Here is a 25,300-nt window from a genome sequence, read left to right as displayed (position 1 = left end):
GGAAATCAGTCTTGAACATTCATCGGAAGGACTGATGCTGAAGCTGAAACTTCAGTACTTTGGCCACCTAATGTGAAGAACTGACTCATTTGAAGAGACCCTGATCCTGGGAAAGATTGAAGGCAGGAGGAGAAGGGGACGACAGAAGATGAGATGGTTGGATGGCATCACCGACGTGATGGACATGAGTTTGAGCAAACTCCGGTAATTGGTGATGGGCAGGGAAGCCAGTTGCGCTGCAGTCCATGGGATCACCAAGAGTCAGATGCGACTGAGCTACTGAACTGAGAGTCACATGCAGTTGTAATAAATAATACAGAGAAATTTGTGCTCTTCATCCAGTTCCCCCAATGAAAGAAACATGTGCAAAATGCCTTATGGCATCTCAACCAGGGTATTGATATTAATACAGTCAAGATATAGGACATTTCCATCACCACAAAAATCCTTAAAATTTCCTTTTCATAGCCACATCCACTACTCCCTCTTCCTTCCTCCTCCTCAACCTTTGGCAACTGTTAATCTTCTCTATTTCTGTATTTCTGTCATTTCAAGAATGTTAAGCAAATGGGGATCATGCAGTACATAGCCTTTGGATGGGCTTTTTTTACTCAGCCTAATTATCTGCAGTTTCATCCAGGTCTTGTGTGCCAATAGTAGGTTTCTGTTTATTGCTGACTATTAACTTCTTGGGATGGAAGTGACATAGTGTGTTTAACTGTGTACCCGTTGAAGGACATCTGAATTGTTTTCTGGTTTCTGATTATAATGAATAAAGCTGCTACAAATATTTATGTACAGCTTTTTGGGTAGACCTAATTTTCCATCTCTTAGAAATGTCCATAAGTGCAATTACTTAATTGTGTGGTAGTTCCAGATTTAGTTTAAGAAACTGCCAGACTGCTGTCCAGAGTGGTTTTTTCATTTTACATTCCTATCAGCAGCATATGAGCCATCCTATTTCTCTGTATCCTTGCCAGGATTTCCTATTGTCATTATTATTTATATTTGCCAACCTAACAGATGTGTAAGTATTATAATATCTCATTGTAGTTTTAAATTGCATTTACTTAATGGCTAATGATGTTGAAATTCTTTTTGTACCTGTGTGCCGTCTGTATATCCTTTTGGTGAAATCTGCCCCTGCCCCCACTTTCTAGTTGAATTACTTGGTTTTTGTTTGTTTTTACTTTGAATTTTGATAAAGTTTGTTTATATATTTTGGATACTAGTCCTTTGTCAGATACATGGTATGCAAATATTTTCTTTCAGCCTGTCATTTTTCTTTTTATACTCTTAACAAGATTATTCACAGAGTAAAAGTTTTAAGTTTGGATAAAGTATAGTTTAATCAGTTTTTCCTTTTATGGAGCATACTTTTGGTGTTTTTGCCTAGCCCTAGATCCTTAAGATTTTCTTTTTTTTCCTAGAAGTTTTATAGTACTATGGATTTAAGTCCTTGATCCATTTTGAGTTTTTTTTTTAATAAAGTGTGAGACTTAGGCCAAGGTTTTTCTTTTTCTATCTATGGGTGTCTATTTGTTCCAGTTCCATTTGTTGAAAGGTTATATCTTTTCCATTGAATTGCTTTTTCATTTTTGTCATATGTCAATTGGGCATATTCATGTTGGTGTCTTCTGTTTGCTAATCTATAATGTGTTGTCAGATCTGTGTGCCTGTCCCTCCACTGATACCATACAGTTTTGATAAGTGTAGCTTTATAGTAAGTCTTAAAATGGAATCAACAGAATCCTTTTACTCTTTCAAAATTGTTTGAACTATTCTAGTTCCTTTGTCTTTCCATTTAAATTTAGGAATAATCTTGTCCATATCCACAAAAAATCTTCCTGGGGTTTTGATAGGAATTGTGCTAAACCTATATGTCAATTTGAGAAAAATTGACATCTTTACTATATTGAGTCTAACAGCTCATAAATCCATTTATCTACTTTTTCAAAAATTTTGTTAGGTTTATTCAGAATATTTCATTATATGAGCATTTGTGAATAATATTGTATTTTTAATTACAATGTTCATGTATTCATTGGTAGGATATATAAATACAGTTGCTTTTGTGTATTTATCTTGTATCCTTTGCTGAACTCATGTTGGAGATTTTATTGATTCCTTGGGATTTTACACATAGATAGCTGTGTCATCTACAAATGGAAAAGTTTTATTTTTTCCTTTTGAATCTTTGTATCTTTTATTTCCTTTCCTTCCTTTACTTCATAGGCTAGAACTTCCAGCGTTATATTTCATAAGAGTGGTGAGAGTGGACATCCTTGCTTTGTTCTCAATCTTAGGGTGAAAACATATAGTATTTTACTATTAAATGAAATGTAATCTGTAGGGTTTTGAGGAAGTTCTCATATATTCCTATTTTTTGGGTAGTTTTTATCATGAATGGGTATTGAATTTTGTCACTTTTTTCCTTCATTTATTCATGCCACTAAAGTTTTCTTCATTAGCCTATTAATATAATGGGTTATACTGATTTTTGAATATTGAAACCTTGTATCTCTAGGATAAACCTCATTTAATAATGGTGTATAATTCTTTTAAAATAAATCGCTGATTTCTGTTTGTAATATTTTCTAAGGATTTTTATGTCTGTATTCATGAAGGATATTGGTTTGTAGTTTTTTTTTTTTTTTTCTGGTACTGCTTTGTCTGATTTTGGTATCAGGGTAACAGTACTGACTTGATAAAATGAATTAAGAAGTGTTCCTTCTATTTTTGAAAGAGACTATATATGATAGACTTATCCATTGAAGGTATTTAGGCCTGAAATTTCTTTTTTGGGGAATTTGTAAATTGGGAATTAAATTTCATTAAAAATCATAGGGCTTTTATCTATTTCCTGTTGGGTGAGTTATGATAATTTGTGTTTTTTGAGAAATAAATATTTCATATAAGATGTCAGACTTCTGTATGTACACTGGTTCATAGTATTCTCTTAGTTTTTTGATGTTTGCAGAGTCTAGAGCTATTGTTTTTCTCTTTACAGTTTTATTCATTTCTCCTTTGCTCTTTATTATTCTCTTCCTTCTACTGGCTTTGGGTTTATTTTGCTGTTCTTTTTCTAGGTTCTTGTAGTGGAAAGTTAAATTATTGATTTGAGACTTTTCGTCTTTTCTAGTGTATGAATTTATAGTTATAAATTTGCTATAAATTTTTGCAATTGCTGCTTTAGCTGTGTCTTACAAATTTTGATATGGTATATTTTCATTTTCATTCATTTTTGTGTATTTTAAAATTTTCCTTGAGACTTCCTCTTTGACCCATAGATTATTTAGTATATTACTTATGTTCCAAGTGTTTGGAGATTTTTGTATTATCTTTTTGTTATTGATTTTGAGTTTGATTTCATTGTGGTCAGAGAACATACTTTATATGATTTCAGTTCTTTCAAGTTTGTTGAGGTTTGTTTTATAGTCTAGGATATGGTCTATTTTGGTATATGTTATTTGGGTTCTTGAAAAGGATATGCATTCTGCTGTTGTTGAATGGAGTGTGTAAGTGTTGATTAGATCCTTAAATGATGGTGTTACTGAGTTCTTCTGTATCCTTGCTGATCTTATGTCTGTTTACTCTTATTGAGAGAGGGGTGTTGAAGTCTCTAACTATAATTATAAGCTTGTCTATTTCTCCTTTCAGTTTTGTCAATTTTTGTTTCACTTAATTTAGTAGCTCTGTTTGGTGCCTACACATTTAGGGTTGCTCTGAATTCTTGTCAGATTGATCCTTTATATAGTGTTCTCTATCTTTGCGGATTTTTTTTTTTTTTTGCTCTAAAATCTACTTTATCTGATAAATATATATAAAATGTAATTTTACTTAATTTTAACTAATTTAAATTTAAATAGGCACATGTGGCTGGTGGCTGCCATATTGACATTGCAGTCCTGGAAGATGGAGAGAGCTATGACACAATAAATTTAATTAAAAGGTAAATTTTATGGAATGTAGAAGGTGTTAAGGGCAATGGGTGGTTAACAGAAAAGGGAGATTGGGAAAGAAAAAATGGGGAATATGACTTCAAATTAGATAATCAAGGAAGAAATCATTGAATGTGGTACTTCAACAGAGATTTGGAGGGGTGAAAGAGTTAGCAATGCAAATATCTTGGGAAAAAGTATATTAAAGGCCAAAAGTGGAAGTGGACCATAGTAAGAAATTTAGCTTTCACTCTGAGTGATATGGAGAGCCAGTTGAGAATTTAAAGCATACTGTGACTCATTCTGACTTATGTTGTATGAAGATCGTTTTGGCTGGTACATTGAAAATAGACTGTAGGGGACAAGAGGTATAGAAACAGGGAGACCATTTAGGAGACAGGAATACAGACGGAGGATGACTATAGCCAGACCAAATGTTTAGAGCAGGTTTCAGAGAAAATATCAGTTGGTTTTAGATAATGTTACATTTGAATTGTTCATTAGATAGATCCAAGAGGAGAAAGCAAATAGATTGTCAGAGTTCTCCAGATCTATGAGTCCTTGCCCTTGTGGAGCTTACATTTTGCTGGAATATGGGTAATAAATAAAACAAGTGGATGAAACACATATACTATTTTAGAAGGTAAGTTTTATGGAGAGAATTCAAGTAAGAAAAGAAGGGTAAGTGGTGTTGGACAACTGACTTCCTGAGAAGGTAACAATTGAGTAATGATAAGAAATACATCTTTTAGATACCTGGGATAACAGTAGTTTAGGTAGAAGGGACCAAATATAAAAGTTCTAAGATGGAGCATGACTGATGTTTGAAGGACAAGGAAGGTATGGCTCGAGTGACATGAGCAAGGGAAAGAGGAATAGGGATGACTGTACCCTGGTGGCTCAGACGGTAAAGCGTCTGCCTGCAATGCGGGAGACCCGGGTTCGATTCCTGGGTCGGGAAGATCCCCTGGAGAAGGAAATGGCAATCCACTCCAGCACTCTTGCCTGGAAAATCCCATGGATGGAGGAAGGAGCCTGATAGGCTACAGTCTATGGGGTCAGAAAGAGTTGGACACGACTGAGTGACTTCACTTCACTATAGGCCATTTTAAGGGTTCTGATTTTTATCCTGAGTGTAATGGGAAGCTGGTGGATAGTTTAGCAGAAGAGAGGTGTGATCTGACCTGTGGTTTAACTGAGTCACTGTAGTTGCTGTGCTCAGTAGACTGAAGGGGCAAGGATGGAAGCAAGGAGGTTAAGGGACTTTTATACTAATCCAGGCAAGGCTGTGGTAGCCATGGAAATGGTGAGGAATGATCATATTCTGGATACATTATGAGGGTTGCATTGACAAAATTGGCTTACTAATTGGATGTGGGATGAGAGGAGTCAAGAATTATTCCAAGATTTTTGACCTGAGCAGTTGGAAGGATAGAGTTGCCTTGAGATGGGAAAGACTAGGAAGAACAAGTGTGAAGTATGTGATAAGGAGCTCCGTTTTGGACATGTGATGTTTATGATGCCTATTAGACATCCAAATAGGTGTTCATTAGGCATCCTCATTATGAATACTGTGGTGGTGTTTTTTTAAATGAAGTAATTGTGCTAAAGTAGTGTACTCACCATTCTGAAACTGTATTACATTTGTTAATATCTTAATTTTTAACATGTTCAATCCTGAAAAACTTGAATATTTTGGAGAGGGAAATTGTTTGACTGCTCTTGGGCTTTGCTGCCCACTAGAGTTGATGGTACTTTCTTAGAGTTAAATAAAGATGTCATTCCAATTTTAGATCTGGAACTATAACTATAGTCTGAGTGTTTCAACTTGCTTTCTATTTTAGGTCCTTTTACTACTGGATTGTGCAAGATATTTAACCCTATTTTCTTTGAGGTATGACTTAAATATCAAACATCTTAAATAAGAAAAGGGAAACATTTTAGTTTTGGAAGTCAGAATGCCAAGGAGAAGGAAAAATCTTGGGGGAAATCCTTTTCGGAAGACCACACACTCTAAGGAAGTTGTATCCAGTGTTACTAGTCATGAGGAGCCAACCACTACTCTTCCTTCCATGTATGAGACAAAGGTTGATCAGGAAGAACTCTTCACCAGTGTCTCAGAGATGTTTTCTGATCTGGATCCTGATGTAGTGTATTTGATGCTTTCTGAATGTGATTTCAAAGGTGAGAAAAGTTTAGTTTGAACCCTTTGCATTTTATAAAAAGGTTTTATGTACTATGTCATGACCAGTAGTAATATAGAAAATGACTACGTTATTTCTATTTTGATCATTACTTTTTGAAAATCTGCTGTGGGTAAGGTACTAAGTTTAGTATTATGAGGGATATAAAGAATAAAACATCGTTCTTCTTTCAAGAAATGTATAGTTCTGGGTATAAGATGTATGTGTAGATTTCATCTTTTATGTTTTATTTCTTTTTATCTTCCCTCTCGAAAAGGTTGGCACTATTGACATTTTGGACCAGATAATTCTTTGTTGTGAGTGTCTTTCCTGGGCATCATAGGATGTTCAGCAACATCTCTGGCCTGTACCCATTAGATCCCAGTGGCACATCCCCTGCCCCACCCCTGTAGTTGTAACAATTAAAAATACCTCTGTATATCATCTTATGTTCCCTGGGGGGCAAAATCATTCCCAGTTGAGAGCCCTTGACCTGGAGTACTCTATGAAGAGAGGGATTTAAAAAACTGTTGTTGTACTGCTGTATCTCCAGCCCCTAAGTACCAAATGACTCGCTCGGACCTCAGTAAATACTTATTGAGTGAAAAGGTAATTATAATTATGGAAATGAGAGCTGATTAAGAGTTGAGGCTAATAGACCAGTGTGATTTAAAATTGGCTTTAGGTTGATTTTCCAGCTCTACCTCTTAACCTCTCTGGGTTTCAGTTTTCTTATCTGTTAAAGAGAAAAATAATAGTATGTACCTCATAGGACTTTTTCTTTTTTTTCCCCAGTAAGGATTGAGTTTTTGTTTTGTTCTGATAAAGTCTTCAGTGCAGTAAATTATTAATGACTTGTAATAAATTGTTTAGATGTATGTTTGCAGACAGGGGAAACTATCAAATTTAAATGGATGAGTAAGTTAAATATTGATGTTTAATATTGCTATTGGCCACAATTAGTATAAGTAAAATTATTCTAGGTTTGGGGAATTTTGGTAATGGGGTAAACTTCAAATTTTTTTTTTTACATTCCACAGTCTATGATGTGAGCCTATCTTATCTATCCTTTTATGTATGCAGAAAACCAGCTTTCAGCAGTCTACATGATGCTCAGAAATAATAGTGTTTACAATTTTACTTGTGGCTTCAACATATATTTCCTAATTTTGGTGTGTTTAAAATTTATTTTTGCACGTACACTAGTAACAATGAAGAAGTACAAGGAAAATATCAGTGTGTTACCCTTACATCCTAACAAAAAACATTTTTCTTTTGCAGGATCTTCTCTATACCTCGTTCATAAATACTGATGTTTTGAGTAGTTTGAATAATAACATTTATGACGTTGTATATTCTACTTTTAAAACTTAACCTAATATAAGCATTTTTTTCAGTTGGCTGCAGTCTTTATATTTTTTAATAGCTTTCTAATATTCTGTTGGGTTATTATGTTGGGTTATTAGGCTGTAATTTATTTAATTATATCTGTGTTTTACATGAATAATTAATATTGCAAAGAACATCTTGGTATGAATAACCTTTTCCGTCTTTTGGCTTTTTCCCGATTCCGAAGTTTTATTTTCTTCTGTCACAGGGTAAGGACAGTTTTTGGCTCTTGGAAACATTTGCTGAATTGCCTACTAAAGAGGTGTGGCATATGGTTACCAGGGGTGAAAGCAGGGGATGGATAAATTCGGAGACTGAGATTGACATATACACACTACTACATATAAAGTAGATAACTAATAAAGACCTACTGTATAGCACAGGGAACTCTTCTCAATACTCTGTAATGACCTGTATTAGAAAAGAATTAAAATACAGAGTGGATATATGTGTATGTATAACTGATGCACTTTGCTGTACAGCAAAAACTATAACCCAACATTGTAAATCAACTATACTATATGCCAATAAAAATTAATTAAAAAATAAATTTACCTTATAAAATAAATGTGCCAATTTGTAATGACACTAGCACTGTGTAAGGGTTTCATTACAGCCTTATCAGCATTGAGTGGTATTCTTTTAAGATTTTAGGAATAAGATTTTACCTTTTCTTTAATGGTTTTTTTTTTTTTTTAGATAAAGAGAAATGTTAACATTTTTATATATGATTGTTTATTAGTTCTTGTATTGTGTGAATTGTTCGTGTGTTTTTCATTGTTTTATACCATTGTTTTAATTTTTCTCAACACTGTAAAAACTTCTGTGTTTTATGTATATAGTTTGCTCTTTTACTTCTTTTTACATATACTGTTTTTCATTATATACACATTAATTTTTTTGGTTGATCTTTTGTGATTTTTCTATCATGTAGTTTTTTCTTAGAAATTCTTATATTTGCTTCCCCCCGCTTTTTTTTTTTCCCCCTTTTTTCCATGTTTATTGCTATAGTCTTCTAACTGGTCTCTCTGCCAGGCTTGCCCCCTCCAATCCCTCTTTGTTTTTCTTCTTAAGGGAACACTAACTGGGTGCTTACTAGGTGCCAGTCCTTGTGCACAGCCCTTTTTCATGGATTATCTCATTTAATCCTCACAACAACCCTATGAGGTAGGTACTTTTGTTATCCACACATTGCAAATGAGAAAATCAAGGCTTAGGAAAGTTAACTAACTTGTTCAAAGTGTTCATGCCAGCAAGTAGGGATTTAAATGTCATTCTGATTCCTGACCAGAGCTTTTACCTACTGTGCTGTGCTGTTTCCACATTTAGCTTCCTTAAGTTAATACACAAAAATAATATGAAAAAGCCTCAGATTTCAGATGCTTAACAATTCTAATTTCTCTGTATTTATGTTGTAATGGAAGGAGCTCAGCATTGGAGTCGACACACCAGTCCTGACTCTGTCACTTATTATCTGTGTGACGTGGGCTAAGTTAATATATTTTCTAAACTTCATTTTCTTCATCTCTGTGCTGGGAATACTATAGCTTGTAGTATAATTTGAAGATTCAGTGAGACGACAAAACATCTAACCCAAATGCTATGACAGGTAGTTTTCCTTCAAGTTCCCTTGGAAAATAAAATTAGTATTTCTTACCATGAAATAGAGGACCCTTCCAATTTTACTTGATTTCCCTTTCCAGTTTTATCTCCTTCTCTTATCTGCCATATTACTGTGTACTCGCATTCCAACAAACTCAATAGCTTAAACATGCTGTGTGTTTTTAGGACTGGGTTTACCTTTCCCCTCTGTATTGACAAGCTTCTTTTTGATCTTCCAACTCCCAATTTACATATCACCTCATGTGAAATCTTTCCTTACTTTCCTATAAGGCTGCTTAGGCATTTGTATATTATTAAGAGTGTGCAGTATTTAATCTATATTATACTATAATTGTCTTCTAACATCTTCAGTTGCTTCCATTAGACTGCGAAAATCCTTCGAGTGTAGTAAAAACTATTATCTTGTTCATCTTTGTACAAAGTATGTCTGATATGTAGTACATGCTCATGCACATTTTTTGTGTTAAGTGAAATTCATAGTATGGACCATATAAGCAAATTAGATTTATTAGAATACTTATTAATAAATAAAATACTTCATACTTAAAACAGCATGTAGTAGGTAAGTATTTGTTGATTAGATCAACTGGTTTTAGTATCTTTATAAACAACCCTAAAGTATACAGTTCCAGATATTTTTCTTTTACTCAATAAATTCATCAGAGAATATCTACTTGATGGCAGTTTATTGGCCTAGTTTATTACTGTTTGTCTGAAAGTAACGACATTGCATGTCTCCATTATTCAAATCTTTCACTATACAGAATTATATATTAGTAAAATGTTAAGTTAAAAATGACTTGAATATTTATAAATTTCTTGACATTTCATTCAATGTAAAGTCAGTATAATTTTATGTGAATTTTAATTAAATCATGTTTTACTGTTTTCAGTCCATATAGATATATTTTATTGTTGTTATTGTTGTTCTTATTGTTGTACAGTTGAAAATGCCATGGATTGTCTATTAGAATTATCAGCCACTGATGCTAAGATAGAAGAATCGTCTTCAACAAACTTCGTTGCTTCTGAGAAACAAGTAAATGCAGTGAAATGTGAAATAATGAAAAAATGTCCTCCAGAAGAAGAGAGTGAAGATTTAAAAATGGATTCATTTTTGGACATGCAGCTAACTGAAGACTTAGATACTTTAATACAAAATGCTTTTGAGAAATTGAACTCTTCTCCTGATAACCAAGCATACTCATTTTTGCCTTTGCAAGATATTAATAATTTTAGTGACCCGAGTTCATTTGTAAGTTCAGATTCAAGTAATATGACTCCCATTCTTTCTACCCAAAATATGGATTTGAACAATGAAAATTTAGAGCATTCTGTCTCTGCATTAAGTTCAAATTCCTTAACTTCACATTCAGTTTCAAATGGGTCCAAAAGTTTTACAAAAGATAACACAGTGGCATTGGAAGATTCTCTTCTCAGTAGTTCTTTAAATGCAGATAATGACACTTTGATGGATGGCAGCAACCAAATTCAGAAAGAGCTTTCGGAATCTGAGTGTGTTAAGACTCAGTTCTCTCAAGCCCCTGTAGATTTGGATGCTAATGAGCTTCAGGCTCCTCTAAACCTTGCTGTCCAAAATCCAGGGATTGGTTTAATAGGTACAGGTGGAGATCAGAAGTCCACGTCTGTCCCTGATGTTTTTGTACCTTCTGAAGAATTCAGTTTCCAGCCACACAAACATACTGAACTGCCACCAAAGGGGAAGGATGTGAATTACTGCCCAGTACTAACCCCTCTCCCTCTACTGCTGCCTCCTCCCCCCCCTCCACCAATGTGGAATCCAATGATTCCTGCTTTTGACCTCTTTCAAGCAAACCATGGCTTTGTAGCTCCTGTTGTAACCACAGCTGCACACTGGAGGCCTGTCAATTATACGTTTCCACCCCCAGTTATTTCTCATACTTCCCCAACAAAGGTATGGAGAAGTAAAGAGGGAACAAGTGCTTACCAGGTACAAGAAACTCCAGTTTCTCAGGTTGTAAGAAAGAAGACATCATCTTATGTTGGACTAGTTCTCGTTCTTCTCAGAGGCCTTCCAGGATCAGGAAAATCTTCTTTGGCAAGGTATGAGGTTTAATTGAGTTTAAAAAATGAGTGTAATGTGTGAACTTGAATATTTATAATAGCTTGACTATGTGAGATGTTTTTACTTCATAGAGATGTTTACTAATTTTTTCTAACTTTGTAGCTAATAGCACTGTTTTCTGCAGAAGTTTTTATTGAATTTTTTTGTCTTAGAATATCATTTTGAGAGACAGAATAGAAGAAAAAAATTAAAGGTGGTTTCAAGATTGTGAGCTTGTAAAATCAAAGGAAATAAGTTCGTGTGGAAGAGAACTAATTTGAGTGGGAGAAAGATAAATTCAGCTTTGATTATATAGATAAAGGGCCATAATTGATTTTGAATTCAAGGAAGTCTTAACAAGAATTCTGCTGGTAGTTGGAAATTTGGAATTGTAGCATGTTGTTAAATAAGGTTTAGAAATGTATAATATGAAGGAAGAGAACATAGGATGAACCATTGGTAATCAGAGAACTTCAAATTTTCAGTGATTTTTTTTTCTTGCAAAATGTGGTACCCTCAGTACCACATATATTTCATATATCCCATCTGTGCGCTTTTTGTAGTTAAGATACATTGTGGATGTCTTGGTCTCAGAGACCAGAGTCAGGGATAGAGGCAACTTCGTTATACTTTCAGTGATACTTGTTAAAGGGTGTTGTTTTCAAAGTTCTTTCAATCCTCTTCTTTAAATTCCAGAATATTTACATCTAGTTTATTTTTTTTTGCCAATTTTTCCCTTTTCCTTCTAAGTTTTATCTGTTTTCTCTCATGGTTTGCTGTTCTCAGCTGAATCTTTTCTATTTTATCCTAGGTGTATCTAGTCTTTGGGAACACTCATGTATACCTTGATAAGCTCATTTTCAGTTGTTTTTTAAATGTCCTTTCTTAGTCTGGATTTATCTTCCAATAAATTTCCACATATTCTACTCATATATTTGTAAATATATTCTTCTATAGACATAGGCTTTCTCTTTGATGAATGACCACAAGAATAGGAAATAATATTATAGATATTACAGTCAGTTATGATACTTAATTTTGTGAAAGATTGAAACAAAAGGGGGTACCTTAAAAGGTAATAGAGCTGTGACACAGGTTTGAAGAAGTAGGTTTCAGAGTCCTCAGAGCCAGACGCAGCTACAGTTAGAGATTAGGAAGAGAAAGAAATGCTTGTCACAGAGTTGGAGCTTGCTAAAATTTGAATGAAAAGAGAGAAGTAACTGGGAAGTGCAGAGATAGGTAGCTGAGTTTTCTCAGAGAGAGTGGTCCACAGTGTTAAGCTGTTGTGTCCAAGGGAAATGAAAGATGAAAAAAGACTTTCAGAGTTATTGGAAAGAAGGCTACAAATGGCTATCTTGAAAAATAGTTTTGTTGCCCTGGAAAGGTGGAAGACCTTAATACCTTAAAAAAGCATTTATACTAAAGCAGTTAAGGAGAGAAGTTGGGTAACAGTTGAAAAGGGATCTTTAAAGTGTGGTTAAAAGTTTAAAAGATAGCTGAGATAGATGTGAAGTGTCAGAGGGGAAAGCTTAGAGATAAAAGAGAAGATAAATGAAGGAGTCTCAGAAAGTGAGATCAAGTGAGCATTCACTACAATGTAAGCTTCATGAATGCAATTTACTGATGGATGCTCAGGGATTAAAACAGCACCTCTTTCTCTTAAAGTGAGAGTGAAAGTAGCTCAGTCATGTCCAACTCTGTGACCCCATAGAGTCCATGGAATTCTCCAGGCCAGAATACTGCAGTGGGTAGCCTTTCCCTTCTCCAGGGGATCTTCCCAACCCAGGAATCAAACAGGGGTCTCCTGCATTGCAGGCGGATTCTTTACCAACTGAGCTATCAGGGAATCCTATTTTTGCTTAATAGATACTAATAAAAATCAAATTCAAAAGATATATTTCAATATGAGAAAAGAATCTTTAAGAGTGGAGATATATATATATATATATATATATGCATAACTGACTCACTTTGTTGTACACCTGAAACTAATACAACATTGTAAGTAAATTATACTCCAATACAATAAAATTAATAAAATAAAATAGGTTTTTATTGGCATATAGCTGTTTTACAATTTTGTGTTAGTTTCTTCTGTACAGCAAAGTCGATCATCAGTTGTACATATACATATATGTCAAGAGGGTAGCACTGTTATGTCTCTGTGGATTCTCTTTGCTAATTTTTTACATGTATCTCAATTATATAGAAGATAAATTCCAGAGTCAAGAAAGAGAGATGGGGTACTTTGCTGATGGTCCAGTAGTTAAGACTTCACGCTTTGGATTCTGTCTCTGGTTGGTAAGCTAAGATCCTGCGAGCTAATGTGGCCAAAAGAAAGAGAGGAGTCAGAAAACCCCTATAAAACTATCTTATCTTCGTATTATTTATTAAAATTTTTTTAAATTAAATGCATTTTTGGCTGCATTGGGTCTTCACTGCTGTGCACTGGCTTTCTCTAGTTGCAGTGAGCGGGGGCCACTCTCTAATTGCGGTGCCTGGGCTTCTCATTGCAGTGACTTCTTATTGCAGAGCATGGGCTCTAGGGCCTTGGGACTTTGGTAGTTGTGGCACATGGGCTTAGTTGCCCTGCAGCACATGAAGTCTTCCTGGACCAGACCAAGGACTGAACCCATGTCCCCTGCATTGACAGGTGGATTCTTAACCACTGGACCACCAGAGAAGTCCTTAACTTTGTATAATTGAGCTGATTAAATGAATAGTCTAAGAGTTTCCTCTACTTTTAAAGTAGAATTAAATATCAAGGTACTTGCCTACCTGAAAGTGACCTTCAGCTTAGAGCGGGTAAGGTAGATCTGTGTGTATCAAGTGGCCAGATGAGGGAGATGCATGTGATTGATAAGAATTTTGAAGCATTGTTAGTTACTGGTTTTCTTGATATTTAAAATTGTGTTAACCTTTATACCTTTATAGTAAGGACAAAGGACTTCATAATACATTTTAAAAGTTTCCGAAATAATAATTTACATAAAGCAAAGTAGACTTGCCTCGGTTTTCTTGGGAGTCAGACTTCTGCTTAGAGATTTTCAATGTGATTTGTTTGAGAAATAAAGTATCTTTATTCTTTTAAATAATGATACTTGAATTTTTAATTTGGATTATGACCTTGCAAAAATCAGGAGAGAGAATTTAGAAGAAAAATTAATGAAAATAATTATGTTTATCATTCACAGGACTTTGCAAGAGGATAATCCAAGTGGAGTTATTCTTAGTACTGATGATTATTTTTACATAAATGGACAATACCAGTTTGATGTAAGATACTTAGGAGAAGCACATGAATGGAACCAGAATCGTGGTAAGGATAGACATCAAGTGATGGGTAATATTAAGAGCAATATAAAGGAAAAAATCCGCTGGGTGTTTTTATTTTGAGTGACATACAACTTTTAAGTTGTAATTAACTTTCATTCTAAATTATAACTATATAATATAGATAAAATTATAACTATAGCAATTCTTATTACATAATAAGTGGAGGAGGTAGTCTCATAGATCTGTGATGAGGATTAAATGAGTTAATTTTTGTAAAATAGCTTAGAACATTGCCTGAAATGTTTAAGTTTTATTTAGTCAATGGAGATCTTGTCAGAAGTAAGTCAGATTTTCTACATTGGTCTGGAAATAGCTCAAGATGATTACAGTTGTCTGGCATGCTCGGGTCCCAGTTTCCTAAAATAGAATTTGCATTGTTAACCATTAGTCTTCCCTGCTGCTGCTGTTGCTAAGTCACTTCAGTTGTGTCTGAATTTGTGCGACCCCTTAGACGGCAGCCCACCAGGCTCCCCCATCCCTGGGATTCTCTAGGCAAGAATACTGGAGTGGGTCGCCATTTCCTTCTCCAATGCATGAAAGTGAAAAGTCAAAGTGAAGTCACTCAGTCGTGTCCGACTCTTATAGACCCCATGGACTGCAGCCTTCCAGGCTCCTCCGTCCATGGGATTTTCCAGGCAAGTGTACTGGAGTGGGGTGCCATTGCCTTCTCCACCAGTCTTCCCTAGATTGGCCTAATTTTTGTAGAGGATTGTGTGAGAGTGGAAAATGACTTCCCTCAAACTAAACCTGCAGGAAGGTTATTGGTAAAACCTCAATTTTCTTATTAGTGCAACTATTCACTGAAGATGATTTTATCATGAAATGTTTAGTTATGAATAGTTTGAATTTTATATGGGAATTCTTGTTAAGACATATAGACAGTATTTTACTTAGCCTTTCTTTTGTGATACATGCACTATGAAGGCTATTCTTGAGTTTGTCATCTTTAGACATGGTTAAATTTTTCTATATTCTTTCTTGAACTAAATATTAAAGTAAAAATCAGGAATATGAAAATACCAACACAAAAATAAAACAGTCTGATGTGATCAAGTGCAGTCTTGGATTTGCCAGTTACCAGCTGTGTGCTCTTAAGCAAGTTATTTGTACTTTCCAGGATCCTGTGTCCTCATCTGTAAGAGTTTAATAGTACTAATCCCCTAGAATTCTTATAAAGGTTAAATGAGAATGAAGAGTGCTTATCAGTACTTCAACTTGCCTTTCTGTAACAACAACTGCAGCAATAATAATTTCAAATTAATTGGCAGAACTTTTTAAAAAAGCTTTATTGAGTGAGATAAGAGTCAGATAGTTTTAAACATATTCCTTGTTGTACAACCATCACCACAATCAAATTTAGAACATTTTTATCACTTCAGAAAGACCACATATCCATTAGCAGTCCCTCCTCATTTCTCCTTAACTCTCTCCCAACCCCAGGCAACCACTACTTCACTTTCTATAGGTTTATCTATTCTGGACATTTTATCCAAGTAGACTCATATAGTATGTGGTCTTTTGTGAATGGTTTTTTTTCACTTAGCATAATGTTTTCAAGGTTCATCTGTGTTGTAGAAAGTATCAGTAATTTATTCTTTTTTTATGGCTGAAGAATATTCCATTATGTGGATATGCCACATTTCATTTATCCATTCATTAGTTGATGGATATTTGTATTGTTTTCATTTTTTGGCTATTATGAATAATGTTGCTATGAACATACCTGTCTATGTTTTACCTTTCTAGGAACTGCCAAGCTATTTTCCAAAGCAAGAGCACCATTTTACATTCTCAGTAGCAGTATATGAGAGTTCCAACTTTTCTTCATCTTTACTAACATTTGTCTTTTTTTTTTAATTAAAAACATTTTTTTTAATCTGATCTTTTGGACTATGGCTATCCTAATGATGGGTGTTAAGTGGTATCTCATTGTGGTTTTGATTTGCATTTCCCTGATCGCTCGCTTTTTGTCTGTTTATTGGCTACTTGTTTATCTCCTTTGGAGAGCTTTCTGTTTAGATCTTTTGCCATTTTTAAATTGGATTATTGTCTTTTTATTGGTTTTAATGAAAACTTCCCCCCATTTATGCTGTCTATACATTTAATATACACATCAAATTTAGACCAGTTTTTATTTAATTTCTGATTATAATTTTAGCATTTAGGATTTATTATTCAGCATTTTCCTGTACTTTAGTTTTTCATATACTCAAAATAGTATTTAGAAGTAGTGGTGGTTTAGTTGCTAAGTCGTATCTGACTCTTGTGACCCTGTGGACTGTGGCCCGTCAGGCTCCTCTGTCCATGGGATTTTCCAGGCAAGAATACTGGAGTGGGTTGCCATTTCCTTCTTCAGCGTATTTAGAAGTAGAATTGTGAGTAAAATTAGCACATATCTATGATTTTCAAATTATGAAATTTCAAATCTAATCAATAAGATTAGATTTTTTAAAACATAGTTATTAAAAGTGATTTCTCATTTTCTGTTTTTCAGCAAAAGAAGCATTTGAGAAGAAAGTGTCTCCTGTAATAATAGATAATACAAACCTACAGGCATGGGAAATGAAGCCATATGTTGCTTTGGTTTGTACCATAAATTGTCATAAGTCTTTAATAATGGGTTTGGAATTTTGGGGGGATACTAATACTTAAGTGAATTCAAGCAAACAGTCCTGACTTTTTAGTAAGTTAGCATTCATTCATTTACTAAAAAGCTGACTTCGGCACTCTTCTTTCATGGCACCCTGGCTTATTTCTGTTATAGCACTAAGTACATTGTTTTTATCAGTAGGTCATGAGTTGACAAATTTTTGTCTAGAAAACACCAGATAGTCAATATTTTAGGTTTTGCAGGCCGCAATCTGTTGCATATTCTTTTTAAACAATCCTTTAAACATAAAAATATATATATATATATTTATATATCCTTAGTTCCTAATCTGTTCGAATATTGGCTGATGGGCTGAATTTGGCTTTAAGCCATCTATTTTTCTTGAGGGTAGGGCTGTTGTTTTATTCATCATTGAATCTACAAAGTATAGCACTGGCATATACTATATATATATTTGTTGAGTAAATTGATGAGTGAAGCTTTTGTGAGTATGTGTATTATTTGATTTATTCTCCCAAGATTAGCACATGTCTGGCACATTGAAGCTCAGCTTGTTTCTTTAGTTAATGAATGTTATACTTGCTATTCTGTATTTTTAACACATCCAGCTTATACCCCCTTTACTGTGCCTAGTGTGTTTGTACTGTTTTGAAGGTGTGATTCTTTACTTTGCTAAAGAAAATTATGTTTCCTCTGAAAGCAAGTGAGATTTTACTTCTGTGCAGCGTGGTAGAGGAAACAGATTTCTTTGAGGCTGAAATTCAGTTTGCTTTCTGGCCTTAGGAGTTCCTAATTTCTAGACTAATATATTTACCACAGGGACGTGCTTTCCCCTTAACCTTACTTGACTCCTCTGTAGGTTTTTCTTAGCTTCCTGCTGTCATCTTAGAAAATTTTTTAACACTTTATTTTCCTATGTAGAAAATAAAGAAGTCCCCAAATTATATGTTTCTGATTTTCATTTAGGCTTCAGCCTTCTATAATGTTATCTTTTCCCTTATTTATTATATAATAATTAAAAATATAAATCCTTTTTTCCAATACTGATTCCTTGACTCTTTCCAACTCTACTTAGAAATATAAAGGACTCCTGTTTATCTTAGATGCCAAATGCTTTTGTCTTCATAAAGAAGTAGATGCAGGAATTACTGTAGAGAAGAGGATCACCTTTTGCTTCTTTTGTTATTAAGATAATGAAAGTGTAGAAGAGTGGGATAGATTGGAGATAATAGTCTATTACCATCTTGACTGTCATTCACAAAAGTAGCTAAAATAGTAAGTTAGGGATAAATAGGGAGCAGTCAAGTAGCTTAGTTTCTACTGGCTAAACATAAATATGTGTGTGTGACACACACACATAAAAATATATGGCAAAGTAGTATTTTCCCTTGTGGACTATCATATAGGTTGACCTGAGTCAGAATCCTCTTAAGTAATATAATTTATTGTTAAGATTTGTCCATTGATAATGGGAGTTGAAAAAGTCTTTAAATGCTTAGTCTCTTTTTCTCTGTGTGTATGTGTGCATTTAAAATTAATTTGATTCTAAGAGCTAAATATACCCCTTTAGGTAATTAGAGACCTGGACTATTGCCAGCCATTGAATAAGTTATAGAAATTTGGTGCTGAGGTGAGGAGATGGAAGTGAGCAGGCTCATTACAGGGTATTATGTCACTACCTACCTTGATGTCTGGGTTGATCTTTGAACTTTTCTGTCAGAATGACAGAAAATAGCAATGACCACTATTGACATCTTGTCATAAAACTGAAGGGATCAATAGTGGGAGGTGAGGTCAGAGATGTAATGGTGGTCAGGGAGATGGCAGGGCAGACTTATGTAAGGGCTTATGCCTAGGTCTGTGAGGACTTAGGATTTTACCTTGAATGACATGGAAGATACATTAGTCTGCTCAGGTTGCCATAAAGATTACCATAGACTGGATAGCTTAAACAAGAGGAATTTTATTTTCTCACAATTTTGGAAGCTAGATGTCCCAGATCAAGGTCCAGGAGGATCAAGTTCTGTTGAGAGTTCTCTTCTTGCATTATAGATGGCCATCTTGCTGTGTTCTCACATGGTAGAGAGAGCAAGTTCTCTGGTGTCTCTTCTTACAGGGATACTAGTGCCCTAAACTTTTGACTTCATTTAACCCTAATTACTTCCATCAAGGTCCTGTCTCCAAATGCAGTCACATGGTGGAATTGGAGTTTCCACATATAAGATTTGAGAGAATAAATTCATTAGTTCATAACAGGGTTTTGAGCAGAGTAGTGACATGATCTGACTGTTAAAAGAATCACTGTAGGGCAGTGTTGAGAACAGACTTGGGAGTGGGGGAGAATGGAAGCAGGAAGGAGACTTGTTAAAGTGCTTTCGTGGTAGTTAAAGAGATGACATGGTTCAGGCCAACATGGCAGCAGTGAAGGTCATGGTGAGTAGAGATTAAATTCTAGATATATTTTTAAAGTAGAGCCAGTTGAATTTCTTACTGGATTGATACGGATGTGAAAGAAAGAGAGGCATTAAGTATGGCATCAAGTTGGGTTTTGGCCTGTGTAACTGAAGATTGGTATCAGTTGAGATGGAAAAAGTTCAGGTAGAATAGTTTCTCTCTCTTTTTTTATTTGGCATTGCTGTGCCAAAATACTAGAGTTTTGAAAAATAGTTTCTCAGTAGCTGTCATTGGGAATTCCATGATTCCCTGGCAGACCAGTAGTTAGGACTCTTTGCTTTCACTGCCGAGGGTGCCTGTTTAATCCCTGGTTGGGAAACTAAGATTCCCTCAAGCTGTGCAGTGTGGCCAAAAAAAAAAAAGACTGCGTTGTCATTTAAAATAGTTTTAAAATTATGAAAGTCATGTATGTATTTTGATAGGTATTCAAGCCATAAAAAAGAAAGCCTAAAGTCCTAATCCCTTGAGGTAGATACTTTTCATAGTATTTTTGAGACTCCTTCCAGAAGTTTTCTATACATATGCAGATTATCTTTTTTTATTCTAGTGAAAATTCTGTATCTTACTTTCTTAACAATTTACATTAAGAGCATTTTCTCATTAACAGAGGATTTTAAAAGCCATTGTATGTATTTTCATTGAATGATTATATCCTCCTTTATTTAGCGAGTTCCATATTAATAGATACTGTGTTGTGTGTATTCTTTTGCTATTACAAATAATGATGAACTAGATATTCTGCTGTGTATATAATTTTGCACTCTGACATAAGTTTTTATCAGTAGCATAAATTTCTAGAAGTTTGTTGTTGGATCAGAGAGACTTCATCTTGCCCGGTAACACACTCATCAAGATAGATAATCTTTTATAATCTTTCAGTTTTAACATGCTGTGAATTTGGGAAAAATTTAATTTCATGGAAGTAATTATTTAAAAATGCATTTGTCTTTTTTGTATGTAGTCTCAAAAACATAAATATAAAGTCCTTTTCCGGGAACCGGATACATGGTGGAAATTCAAACCGAAGGAACTTGCAAGGTAAAACTTGGAGCTTATATAAAATGTTTTAGTTTTGTGAGAGTGATCGAAAGTCCATCTAGATTATTTTCCTCTTGTAAATAATGAATAAAACAAAATGGATTAGATTGTGGCTTTGCCACTTAAAAATGGACAAAATTTTTATTGCCTGTAGGTTCTCTTTTTCAGTTTATGAAGAATTTGTATCTTTTTATTCTGAAATTGAGTTATTAAACAGAAAAATTCCAGTTGTCTTAAATAGCCAGTACTTTGTTACTTATTAAAAATATAATGTCAATATCTGAAACTAGAAGAGACTAGGGTTTGGCAAACCTGAACTGTGTGCCACTGGAAGGAACAAATTGTGGTAGCTGCCTGGTGACTTACCGTGCTGGAGGGGAGTGAGAACGTGTAAACAGAAAAGGTAGCACATGTTAGCTGTTCGGGTTTTTCACTACTCACTCGGCTTTCCCCCACAAGATTATACTTTTTTCTTTAATTTGGATGAAAATGTTACTCAGGACATGGACAGTGTATTTTGTTTTGTGCTTTGTATTCCCATAGAGATAGCCCTAAATTAATTTTGGTCAGGATATTTTCTTCTTGGTAATTTGAACTGATTTCAGTACTAATTGAAGGACAGCTTGTCTTCAGGATATTTACAACATTGTGCAACCATCACCACTATCTAATTAATGAATGTTTTCATCACCTCAAAAAGAAACCCTGTACCTGCTATTGCTAGTCACTCCCAGTTCCACTTTACCCCTCGGCAATCACTAATCTGCTTTTCTGTCTCTCTTAATTTGCCTGTTCTGAACATTTCATGTAAGTGGAATCATGTGTGAACTTTTGTGTCTGGCAGCTTCACTTAACATAATGTTTTCAAGGTTAACCCATGTTGTAGCATGTATCAGTATTTTATTCCTTTTTATTATCCTCTTGATACGTTACTAGATTTGGTTTTCTAATATTTTGTTTAGGATTTTTGCATCGGCATGAATGAGTGAGATTGACTTACAGTTTTTATTCTTTGCCCTGTCTTGTCTGGTTTTGGTATGATGGTTTTAGGTTCATAGAGTTAGTTGGGAAGTATTTTCTTTCTCTTTTCTGAGTTTATGTAAGTTTGAATGTTTGATAGGATTTACTTATGAACCTGTCTGTATTGTGTGTTTTCTTTGTAAGAAGTTTCAATTGGAATTTGTCCATTATATCAAAGTTTTCAAATTTATTAAGACTTTTTATTAAGACGGTTGATATTCTCTTCAAGTTTAAATCTCTGCTACATCTATACTTCCCCCTTTTAATCCTAATATGTTTACATGTATCTTCTTTTTTTCTTGTTTATTCTCACTAGAGATCAGATTTTTTATTAGCATTTTCAAATAAACATCTCTGCTTTGTTGAGCTTTCTATTATAAGTTTGTTTTATGTTTAATTCTTTTCTGCTTCTCTTTTATTCTAGTTTCTTTGCTTTAAAAAAAAAACTATTTTGCTTTGTTTATTGTTATTTTTGTAAGGCTTGAACTGAAAGTTCAGGTCATTTTCTAGTATGAGCATTTAATGCTGTAAATTTCCTTAAGTACCATGCTAGCTGCTCCTAGAATTTTACTGTGTAATATCTTCTTTTAATCATTTATTTTCTAGTTTGCATTACTGTTACTTTTATTCTTTAACCTTTGGGTTATTTAGAACTATATTTTGAATTTTTGAGTAGATGGATATAAAATTTATCTTCTCAAAAAATTGATTTTCAACTTTACTTCAGTAGATAAGATTATGTGGTTTGTATCAAACTAATTCTCTGATATTTTTAAAGATGTGTTTTACTAGTTCATTATCAGTTTGTTATAATGTTCATATTTGCTTGATAAGAAAGTATAATGGTTATAGTGTATTACTATATCATTAAATCATGCTTATTCATTTGCTCACATTATATATAACTTTACTTTTTTGAAAATTTTGCTTAATGGGTTAATCTTTAAGAGAGGGATGAGAAAAATCTACTGTGAGAGGTGTGTTGAAATCTTCCTCTACCACTATTATGTTGATTATAATAGTCTTTCCCTATAATTCTATTTTTTGTTTTAAATATACTAAGGATATTTTTTGAAGTCCATATAATCTTAAGATCTTTGCATCACTCTAATGGAAGCTTTTATCTTTGTCCACTGGTTTTCTTTTATTAGTATTAATTTTTGTTATAAAATCTAATTGTCTAATATAGAAATATACCAACTTTTTTTAGTTAGTATTTGAGTGTTATTAATTTTTCTATACTTTTCCTTTCAACCTTTCAGTATCTTTGTGTTTAGGTGTATCTCTTATAATGAGTATGGCTGGGTTTTAAAAAATTCACTCTGTCTTTAGCTTTTAACTGATATTTTAGTTTTTTTACAGTTATTTTGGTTATTCATATAATTGGTCTTGTTTCTTACTGCCTCATTCTGTGTACTTTTTATTTATCTCACATTTTTTGTGATTGTTTTTTCCTACCACAGAAAATTATATATTTGATTTTTTCCTCCTATCTTGCCTTACTTTGGATTTTTAAAAATTGAATGCAGATTTGCTTGCTCATTTTTTCCTTCTCTACTAGTTTGGAGATTACATATACTATTTTAAGTCTTTTAGTGGTTACATTAAAAGTTTTATCGTGCCGACTTTTAAGTTAAACCATTTTCTTAGCCTTCCTCTTCCCACATACAAGAACTTTCAAACATATTAACTCTGATAATTAACCTCCCTTCCAGCTTACAGGCTCTGACTGTCTAGAATGTACAGGTAGTATTTGTTTTCACTCATTTAGTTATTGCTTTGTGCTTAATTTTTCTTTCATCATAGGCCTTTCATCTGAGAATTTTCTTCTGCCTGACATTCACCTTTTAGAATTTTCTTTAAAATTTAGGCATGCTTTATGTCAAACTTTTTTTTTTAATCTGGAAGTTCTTTTATTGTGCTCATTCTTATAAGCTTTTGCTGAGTGTATATATTCTAGATTTACAGTTTCTGTTATTGATAACATTTAACTGTCTTCTGGATTCCATTACTATTATTGTCAGGTATAATTCTAATGGTTGTTTTCTTTGTAGATAATTCATTTATCAATTTTCTAGTTGCTTGTAATATGATTTCTATCTTCGGTGAATGACACTTTCAGTATTGTGTTTCTAGTTGTGGATTTCTTATTTATCTTGCTTGGGATTTGTTGAACTTGTGAGATTAGGAGATTGTCTTTCATCAGTTCTGGAAAATTCTTAAACCATTTTTCTTTAAATTGTTTCTGTCCCACGTACTCTCCTCTTCTCTTTCTGGGACTTGGATAGATACATACTAGACCTTTTTGGTCTGTCCTCTATGTCTATGTCTCTTAACCTCTCTTTCATATTTTCTATCTCTTTGCTTCTTTGTGATCTGAAACCAGACAAGATGGAGGTATGTAAATATGAAAGCCAGATTTGCCCAGCTGGCAAATGCTGATACTAGCCCCAGGATCCAGACACTAAACCTTGGATCCAACCTGAGACAGGAGAGTTGCAATTGAGATGTTTTCGTTAAGATAAAACCCTTAAAGAACTAAAGCATACCATCTTGCCTCTTGGCAGATGCAACTCCTGATGCTGTATGAATGAAAGCACTTTCAGTTTCAGGCCTAAGGATTCCCATATATTAGATTCAGCTAAGTATACGAGCTTATAAACAAAAACAAAGAAATAAGCTACAATGAGTGAAAGCACAAATATAGCAGATTTCATATTTGGACATCCAGAAACTTCAAATAGGAATTTTTTTTTCTCTTTGCTTGAACTTAAGATGTATTAAAGTGTGTGTTTACTTTAATTTATATGGGATCCAATTTTATTGTAATAGAGTCCTTTGGGACTTTTTGTCTGCTGTACTGGTGTAAGTAAGAGCCTCTGAGTAGAAATTTTTTAGTCACTAGTTAGTAATTAACTAAAATGATGGCCATATTCTTATGAGTTGTTTTTTTTTAATAGCACTTGTGAATAAGTTCTTTTAAAGTTATTAAGATTTGATGGTTTTTTTCCAACTTAATAAAGGATATTTGGAAAAGATTGTGTGGCATGATTAAGAAAATAGTAATTTAGGACATCCTGAATAAAATGAAAATGAAAATTAAATAGTTTACATTGTATCATAATAAACCAGTTTTGATATTTTTACATATTAGGAATGTTTGTTTTTTTGACATTATATGAGCTGATTTTTTAAAAATACCATTACTGATGTTCCCCTTTCCCTTTTTCCCCCCTGGAATTTTTAGGCGTAATATTCATGGGATAAGCAAAGAAAAAATAACAAGAATGTTGGAACACTATCAACGTTTTGTTTCAGTGCCAATAATCATGAGTTCTTCAGTTCCAGAGAAAATCGAACGCGTTGAATTGTGTGCATATTCTTGTGACAGAAGTACTAGGTAGGTTAAAGTCTCTATGTACCAAAGTTTAATTTAAAAGCCTAATTTAAAAAGTGTGATAATTTCGAAGGAATTCCCTGGTGGTCCAGTGGTTAGGACTCTGCTCTCACTGCTGTGGGCCCAGGTTTGATACCTGGTCAGGGAACTAGATCCCATAAGCCCAGAAAAAATTAAAAAAAAAAAAAAAAAAAGATAATTTTGAAACTTCTAAAATCACTG

General features: G+C 33.9%; 1 protein-coding gene across 9 annotated transcripts in view; it reads left to right on the top strand.

The window, feature by feature from the left end:
• N4BP2 (NEDD4 binding protein 2) overlaps nucleotides 1–25,300 on the top strand; it is a 69,496-nt gene that overhangs the window by 9,212 nt on the left and 34,984 nt on the right. For 3 of the 9 annotated variants that reach the window (XM_044945962.1, XM_044945963.1, XM_044945968.1), the window contains 7 exons: nucleotides 3,870–3,952; nucleotides 5,786–6,125; nucleotides 10,081–11,221; nucleotides 14,417–14,541; nucleotides 17,053–17,141; nucleotides 20,585–20,661; nucleotides 24,929–25,081. In XM_044945962.1, the coding sequence (XP_044801897.1) occupies nucleotides 5,900–6,125; nucleotides 10,081–11,221; nucleotides 14,417–14,541; nucleotides 17,053–17,141; nucleotides 20,585–20,661; nucleotides 24,929–25,081 (1,811 nt within the window). In that variant the 5' untranslated portion in view covers nucleotides 3,870–3,952; nucleotides 5,786–5,899. Of the gene's footprint in view, nucleotides 1–3,869; nucleotides 3,953–4,445; nucleotides 4,585–5,785; nucleotides 6,126–8,587; nucleotides 8,681–10,080; nucleotides 11,222–14,416; nucleotides 14,542–17,052; nucleotides 17,142–20,584; nucleotides 20,662–24,928; nucleotides 25,082–25,300 lie in introns of those variants that run through there. The other 6 variants (XM_044945967.1, XM_044945966.1, XM_044945964.1 and 3 more) reach the window with 5 other exon arrangements.

The sequence above is a fragment of the Bubalus bubalis genome, chromosome 7 (genome assembly GCF_019923935.1).
Source record: "Bubalus bubalis isolate 160015118507 breed Murrah chromosome 7, NDDB_SH_1, whole genome shotgun sequence".
NCBI lineage: Eukaryota > Metazoa > Chordata > Mammalia > Artiodactyla > Bovidae > Bubalus > Bubalus bubalis.
This window is presented reverse-complemented; position numbering and strand designations above follow the sequence as displayed.